Source organism: Alligator sinensis, unplaced genomic scaffold (genome assembly GCF_000455745.1).
Source record: "Alligator sinensis unplaced genomic scaffold, ASM45574v1 scaffold650_1, whole genome shotgun sequence".
Lineage (NCBI taxonomy): Eukaryota > Metazoa > Chordata > Crocodylia > Alligatoridae > Alligator > Alligator sinensis.
The window spans coordinates 466152-474482 of NW_005842674.1; the positions used below are offsets into that span (position 1 = coordinate 466152).

At 49.3% G+C, this 8331-nt stretch overlaps 1 protein-coding gene across 4 annotated transcripts in view; it reads right to left on the minus strand.

Moving 5' to 3' along the window:
• LOC102379551 (nuclear GTPase SLIP-GC) overlaps window positions 1–8331 on the minus strand; it is a 64839-nt gene that overhangs the window by 28747 nt on the left and 27761 nt on the right. For all 4 annotated transcript variants that reach the window (XM_014524822.2, XM_014524821.1, XM_006033894.2 and 1 more), the window contains 5 exons: window positions 5688–5789; window positions 4985–5093; window positions 4151–4373; window positions 3339–3560; window positions 1023–1250 (listed from right to left, as the gene is read on the minus strand). In XM_014524822.2, the coding sequence (XP_014380308.1) occupies window positions 1023–1250; window positions 3339–3560; window positions 4151–4373; window positions 4985–5093; window positions 5688–5789 (884 nt within the window). The remainder of the gene's footprint in view (window positions 1–1022; window positions 1251–3338; window positions 3561–4150; window positions 4374–4984; window positions 5094–5687; window positions 5790–8331) is intronic.

The following is an 8331-nucleotide window of genomic DNA, read 5'->3' on the forward strand; positions in this document are numbered from 1 at the left end:
ATTCCTGCTCACTTCCATGGGAGTGGAGAGTGCTCAGGATTTGTAAAGAGCAAGCCAGAAATGTCCCGGGCTGGCTTTTAGTTCCAGCAGGTAGAGCATAACCTAGGCCCGCAGGCAGGAAGGCTGGGCTGGGGGCTGGAATGGACACATGCACAGCCCCACTTGTGGAATCAGAAAAACAATAAATAAATGCCTTAAACTTTGATCATACGAGATATAAGATGACATAACTGCTTTGTGGGGCATTGCTGGCTCTGTATAGCAGAACAGATAAGGGAAAGTGTTTGTTCTTTGTAATTCCTCTGCAAATGCTTCGCTCACCGCGGCCTTGAAAATAGCAAAAGTATGTACAACTCTGATTTCCAAGTGCAAGAAGGGAGTGTTATTTCTCTCTTTGTGAACTAACCTCGTCTGCCCCATAGTCCCCATCCTGATAACAGCCAAGCAGTAATGAGGTAGTGTTTGTAGCTGCTTTTTTCTAGCAAACTCCACTATATGATCATGTGAGTTGTAAGCGACTGTTAAAAAGTATATACGCCTCCTGATTTTGCTCTTGGGGGGAACCCCTTCCATGTGCTTGGGAAATCCATGTCACTTTGGAGTCCCCCCTACAGCTGTAGTTTCTTTTGAATAAAAGCTTCTGCTGACCTGACCCAAAAGTGTGCTGCGTGTGTTTCCATAACACAATGCATGGCACCAGAACAGCCTGGCACCTGGAGAGGGAGGTACTTGCAAACACTGCAGGTCTGCACTTGAGAGGCCAGGCCTCTGCTTCCTCATGAGCTGCAGATGCAGAAAGGCACTATGGGCCCTTGTAATGGATCCGAGTTAGAAAGCCCTTGAACACCTTCAGTGCATGGCACAGATGCAACTTCCATCCATTTCACCAAATGCATTGCTGCTGCTCCCTCCCAAGCATGCCTGCCTTTATTAATCTGAAATAGATTACTTTAGGCATAACTTTTAAACTGCCAAACCCCCGCTCAGTGGTTTTCCCACACACAGTCCAGTTGACAAATCACCTCTTTCCACATCTGATCCCTTTTGCTGTTGAAATCTCCTGTCCCTGGAATATCTATAAACACGACACCTTCTGGTATCACATCAGACCTCGGGAGAGTCACTTCCACATGCTTGATGAGGGGCCAGAATCGCATCTTTTCTTCGTCTCCATCCTGTGCTGGGTCTCTCTCATCCTCGTCACTCCGCATCCGCACATAAGGGTCCAGTTTCTCAGAAAGCTCATGTGCCTGGGACATAAGAAACAGATATCTATATTTCTGCTGTTAGGTCGCAGAGTCATTTGCAAACAGGAACCAACCTCCCAGGATGCACTGAGCCTTGAGTTTCCTACTTTTCCTCAGATGAAGAAATTAAGGTACAGGGAAGAAAAGGCACTTGACCAAGGGCATACATCAAGAATTTGACAGAGCTGGGATTAGTACCCAGGTAGCCTCCACCCAGGCTAATGAATGTGCATCAAGGGGTAAACAGCCAGGATGGGAGAAAGCCTGTCATCCCTCCCTCTGGTGCTGAAGAAACACCTGAAAGTTTGTGGAGCCCCCACAGCTGGTGCAGCATTTTCAGAAACTTGCCAGAGCACCTGGGAACAGCTCCTTGGGGAACACCAGGGAGGCTGCTGGGTACAGGGTTAGGACTGCCTCTGTGTCGGGGGCAGGACAGCTGCTTAGGAAAGCAAAGCTTTTCCTGTGGATGATTCAGAGGAACATCCTGGTATGAAGCTGGAAGGTCCTGGCTAGAAGGTCTTGCATTTGGGGTCAGGAAGGAACTTTACACCCTGGTCATATTGGTATGTGTCCAATTTTGCGCCCTGCCCCCCCCACTGCAGAAAGGAAGTGGACAAGTTGGAGAGAGTCCAGCGGAGGGCAATGAAAATGGCTGTAGAGCTGGGGGACAGGACTGATGAGGAGAGACTGAGGGAAAAGGGCTGATTGAGTCTGAAGGGGATTGAATAGTGCCATGAGGTCCCTGCAAGGAGGTTGCAAAGAGGATAGAGCTGGGCTGTTCTCAGTGGAGAGAGATACAGAACAAGGAGCAATGGGCTCAAGCTGCAGCAAGGCAAGTTGAGGTTGGATATTAGGAAGAACCTTCTCACTAGGAGGGTGGTGAAGTACTGGAACAGGCTCCCCAGAGAGATGGGGGAGTCTCCATACTTGCAGGTTTTAAAGACTCGGGTAGACAAAGCCTTGCCTGGAATGATGTAGTTGGGGCTGGTCCTGCTTAGAGCATGTGGATGAACTAGATGTGGCCCCCTGAGGTCCCTTCCAACCTGAATTTTGTGATTCTATGACTTTCCTGGCTGAAGACTGAGCAATTGGCTGAATTTGGCAGTTGGCAGCAGAAAAATCTTTCAATTCAATGTATTTTTTCCAATAGGAAAACTTCCTGGTTGAACACTTCTAACCAGGGCCACAGGGCAGCACTGAGGCTTCCCCTGTGCCCCAGAAGAAGATGGGAGAAGGAGGCTGGAAGAAAACACCAATTCGGCTGTGGGATGGATGAGGATAGTTTCCACGAGGGTATCCCTTGGTGGATTCAGGCAGAAGAAGAGAAGTATAACCATGGGCGAGTAACTTCCCTTTTCCCCAGTCATTTCATCAGGAGAAGTGTAGGGTATGATACTACAAGTCTCCCTGCACCCCCACTGGACTCCATGGCAGTAGATCTATAGGGGAGGGTCCCTGACCTGCGATTTGAAAATCAGTCTAGCTGAACCCAATAGCCATTTCCAGGGGCAGACCCAGGATTTGGCAAAAGGGAGTGTAGGAGCAGACAGCTGCGCTGCAGAGGTGGCTGCATCCTGTGCTGCCAGCCTCATCCCCTGCCACTGCTGCCAGTGCAGGTACACTTCACCATGGGAGCTTCTGGGGACTTCTAAAAATTCCCTAAAGCAAGTCATAATCCCCCCACCTTTTCTTCCATGCTCAAAGGCATGCCTTGTCCCCTCCCCTCCCCTTCCTTTTTCTTCCCCTGCCTGGGGCTGCTGCTTTCCCTGATTCCCAGGTGTGGGGCAGATTCAAAGCCTCCTGCATCCAGGCTGCATGGGGGTGGGCTCAGCTGGGAACAGCGACAGTAGCAGAGCAGTGTGGCTGCAGAGGTTTTGAAGTGTCTCCCAGCCCTGGGACAGTGGAGGGGGAGGAAGGGGACGGCGTGTCTTTCAGCGTGGAGGGGGAGTGAGGATTCTTACAGACTTTGGGGACTTTGGTTCCTGTGCTGTGGTTCAGTCCAAAAGGGGGAAGAGGGGCAGCTGAGCCATTACATCCCATTTTTATCCACCCCTGGCCATTTCTGGCCTTGAAGGGTATGAACACACTCACCGTCATTCCTTTGAGTGGAATACGTCTCAAAGTGGGAATTTTTATCACAGGCTTCATCTTCAATAAGTCTTCATAACATTTGGTTTCAGCACCTTGCCCATAAATACTCCGAAGCTTTTGAATGACTTCATCGACATCAGCATCGTTATGGCTCCCCTCCTCGTCCTCTTCCCCCGTCTTGCTCAGAAGCTCCACGAGATTCCTCAGCTCCTTCTTCCATTCCTTCCAGACAAGATCAAATGATTATTTGTGTGGGGCACTGGGCGGTGGGGTGGGAACTGAATCAGGTTGTTAGTGTAGCTGGGACTGGATGCGACTCTACCAGCACTGGTACTGGGTTTCAATAGCAGGGTATCAAGAGCTTGGATGAGGTGGGGCTGGTGTTATAAATCCTAATCTCTCTTCAGTCAGAATGAATAAGGAGGACTTTGAGTACTCAGGAGGGAGCAAAAGTGGGGCTTTTATGCCTTTTACGGAAGCCAGATGTTGGCCACCACGGTTCTCCTGCTTTACCTGTGGCAGGTTCAAGTATGATGTCTGGTGTTGTGTCAGGATTGATCGTATTTTTTCTAAGAGATTCGACTATCTATTTGTACTGGAGGTTTGGACAGGGCTGATCCTGACTCAGGCACAGTTTGCACTAGATGTGACCTCTGGAGCTCCCTTCTAGCCCCACAGCTCTAGGATTTCTATGGTTGTTCTATGATTTCTAGGCATACCATCTTAACTACCACGGACCTGCCCTGCCTTCTGCTTGACTTCAGACTAACACAGCTAACCACCTCAAGAGAGCACAAGAGAGCCAGCCTTGCCTCATCTGAGAGAAGGTGGATATTTGCTTCATAGTATTTGATCTGGCTGGTCTTGATCTCCACGATGCAGGCGGTGCAGGTCCTGCTCCCCGACACAGGCAGGAAGAACTTCTTCTCCAGGATAGCATTGAGCAGCGTGCTCTTTCCAGCCCCGGTGGTGCCAAAGAGTCCAATGTAAATGGGGTCCAAGGATCTCTTTGCCTTCAGTGTGGAGAGGCGGTCCCTGGGGAGGAAAAGGAGACAGGAAAGGGGTTGGACGACTGCAGTGCTCCATGCATTTGGGAGGGGTGAGGCGGCTCTTCACTCACCAACAGAAAAGCTCCCTCTGACAATAGCCTCCAAAGGGACCTGCTAGGTGGAGACTGCAGGATGCCCAGTCTGCTCTGGCCTGACACAAACCCCATGGAGTCAATGAGAACCCCCTTCCCACTGACACTGGATCAGCCCTGCTACCCAGGCAGTGCAGGGTAAAGCTGGGTTTTTTAAGGGCCTTGTCCTCCCCACTGCACCCTGTTCAGGAGGCTGCAAGGGTCACTGCCACCGGAGAAGGCTGTGGAGCCTGATTCGTACTGGGAGAGTCTGTAGCTGCAGGGTTTTGCACCTTCCTCTAAAACAGCATCTGGTGCTGGTGGCTGTCAGACTGGACACTGAACGAGATGGACCTTTGGTCCAGCAATTCCTGTTGCCCCAACAGACTTGCACAAGTCCTTTGAACAGAGCAGCTGCTTAGGGCTAGATCAGCCTGGTATGACCTGGATCTCTTTTTGGAGCAGGTAAGTGAAGCCCTGGATATCTTAATCACTCAACAGGGGAGAAACTGGGCTGCAGACTCACTTGAGATACCAAGCACCATCCGGCATGTTGTCCAAAGAGGGTAGTACATGGAGCAGCTTCTCAAATGCAGTGTCCAGAGTTTTCTTTGTCTCACTTTCCACATCTTCATCTGTAAGAGGACAGTTACATGGCTGGACCTTGCTTGTGGACATGATCAGATCTCAAAAGCAAGGCTGGGTGCAAGGATGGGAGAGTGCCCAAGACCCAGGTTGCTGTAGGAGGGGGCAGTGAGCATTGTACAGTGGGTTTTTACTGCCCTGAGCCAGTGCCCCAGTGGGATGGCAGGGGGCTCGGTGCTGTTCATTCAGAGGACATTTAAAAGTGAGGTGCTGTGTGGCCTGTGGCCAAACTCCAAGTGGTGCTTCTGCTGGATGCCGAGCAGTGGGACAAGCCCAGGGGAAAGGAGCCCTCTTCCCCAGCTGGCAGTCACAGTGGATGCTCCCATGGGTACGGCACGTGTGCCTGGGCAGAGCCAATCTGTTCTGGGGCTCCGAGGTGACCCTGTCTGTCGCACAGAGCAGAGCAGCCACGTGGAGATCACTAAGTGCAGTCCTACACCCCAAACCCGGGAAGCAGAGTGGCTTCTGTCCTTTCCATTGCACGGGGGGGTTCTAGATTTGTCCTCCCCCAGCCCTGTGTCTTTCAGGCCTGTCCTTGACACAGCCCTCTAAGATCAGCAGGGCCAGTGGTTTTTCATACTCACAGGTCTTCAGGATCCTCTTCTGCTCCTCTGGGAAAGCTCGGTATCTGTTGTTCTTTCTCTTTTTGTTTGGAACCCCTTCTGCTGATTCTCCCCCCTCAGCACCTGGACAGAGTAAAGGGTATTCCCATTAGCATGGGCTCTCTGGATATGGCTTCAGCAACCAAATAATTACCGGTGGCAACAGAGGTAGGATTCTGCTTCTGTGCACAAGCCCAGGGCGGTTACTTGCAGTCACTAACACCCACAGGCCAGGGTGCAGCCCTTGCTGTGCTATGTGCTGTACACACAGCTACTAAGAACTTGCAGCCCAAATAGCCGAGACAGGCAAAGAACAGGAGAAAGAACATGTTCTCATCTCCTTATACAGAGGGTTTCAGGCTTAGGCTGTCGAAGCTCTAAACTTGAACTGCAATGAGAACACAGGGCTAAACTCTACTTTGCAGCTAAAGCATCTCCGACCTAGTCTCTGATTTTTATAGGCTAACAGATCCAGGCACAGCTCCATCTCCATCTGTGCACACACACGGGCAGATTTCTAGGTCACTGCTACGATGCCTAAGGGGTGCTCATGTATATTTGAAGTGTCTCAGGTACCTAAACACATTCTACTTCACTTTGTGTAACAGCCTGAATGTACTGGGATGTGTATTTATTAGGCCTGATTCATCTGACTCAGCCAAAAGACAACCAAGTTATAGATATTTCATTGATTCCCCATTATACCCTATGGCCAAATCTTTGAATCTTTTCTGAATCTTTTCTGAATCAATTCAGAAGCTCCGAATCGATTTGGAAAGCCTAAAGCTTCCAGCGATTTGATTCAGATTCATAGATTCGGCCTCTGAATCATCCGAATCATCTCCAAATCTGAATCATGATCCAAAGTTTTGCACAGCCCTAGTATTTATTTCTAGTCTATGCCAAAATGCCTCATGCAGCTCCATTTTCACCTTTGTGAATACATTTGTCCCTACCACGCATATCCAGACGTGATTCATTTCTGCCCTGGAACCCTTAAAGCCTACTGCTTCTCCATTGACATTCATCTTCACCCTGGCTGCACAGTAGCATGTAAACCCCAGAACTGTAGACAGCAAAATGCACAGCTAGCAATCATTTGACCCTGAGCAGAGAGCAGCATAACAGAGCCTCCCATCAGCTCAGTAGTCTAGCAGTTAAAGCACCTGTCTGAGGCATAGGAAACCCAGATTCTAGACTCACCTGCCTGCTCGCACTTCACAGGACAAAATTTTAATTGCCAGTCCAGGCAAAAAACCCTTTCTTGGTGTAGCTAGGTCACTGGGAAGCCCAGATGGAGAGCCTCCTAGGGACTTAGAACAAGACAAAGGGAGCCTGGGTCTGTGGCTCATGCGGGTAGCTGCTGCAGGGCATGAGTGAGCCCTTGTTTCCACTGGTGTTTTTGCCTTTTGCATTACAAAGTCATTGGTATTAGGGTGACAATAATTTGGATCTTAGAGATCATGGGATTTGCAGCTGAATACAAGGCATGACCTGTGGCCTAGCAGAGCTGTTGACCACAAGGCAAAATGATATCTTGGCCAACATTTGCTTATTCTAGCAAATGTTGGCCAAGATACCATTAACCATTTTAATGGTGTCAATCATTTTCTGAGGGAAAAGCAGCAAGTGAACCCGTGTCATTCTGCATGCTCTAAATGAGGTAAAGTTTTAGGAATGTGGAAAATGGTACAACCTGAGAGAGAAAAACCGACTGGAATGTAAAAAACAACATGTCATTGGTAACAGAATCCAAGATGAACATATGCAAAAAGGTGAATGGTGATTGGCGAAGAGGCCTCCAGAAGCTTCCAGGTTGTGGTCAAAGTCTGCCCGTTGACCGAAGACAAGAAGCCAAGGTCTTAGACATGCGCTCATAGCAAGAAGTCATGTAAATGAATGAAATGCATAGGCAATTCCATGCTAATGAAGCAAATAGTAAACAGAGGAAAAGCTTGAGATGGGAGGAGAAATGGGTGGAACCGGAGGTGGAACAAGGCAGGGTAAATGTTAATAAGTATAAACCAAAGTGTATGAATATGGGAAAAAAACTATTGTTCGTGGCTGCTCCCCATATTCTGTTAGTGTGGGAGCTCGCCCGAAGCTGTCTCCATTCTGAATAAAGCTATTGCAAGCAATGTGTGCTGGTGGTTGCTCCTTGCTCTGCTCTGGCTAATGAGTAACAGGATCCATGGGTAATTGGACCATTGTCTCCCTAGTCATTGGGCGCCGCATGGAGTCAAGGTCTAACAATTAGGTAAACTAAACTGGGAGCGGACAGCAGCATGGGTGTGACAGTAAAGAGATAACATTTAATGGTATGAAATGTATGGTCATGCATGTAAAGACCAATACCAGCGATTCTGGCATCAACAGGTGCTGATCAGGTGGGAAGAAAGAGGAGAAAAATATATGATATTTAATTATTATAATGATCATGATTTTATTATTATATCACGATCATTAGTGTGGCAGAAATGCCCCCGTCGGTGCCCCTCTCCAGAGATCTGTCTCAGCCAGCCTGAGAGGCTGCTGTTGAATCCCTCACAGCGGGGATCTCGCTCCTTGTCTGCAGACAAAAGCCTGGCGCCTGGGAGGCGATGCTCTGGTCACCTGGGCAGGGGGG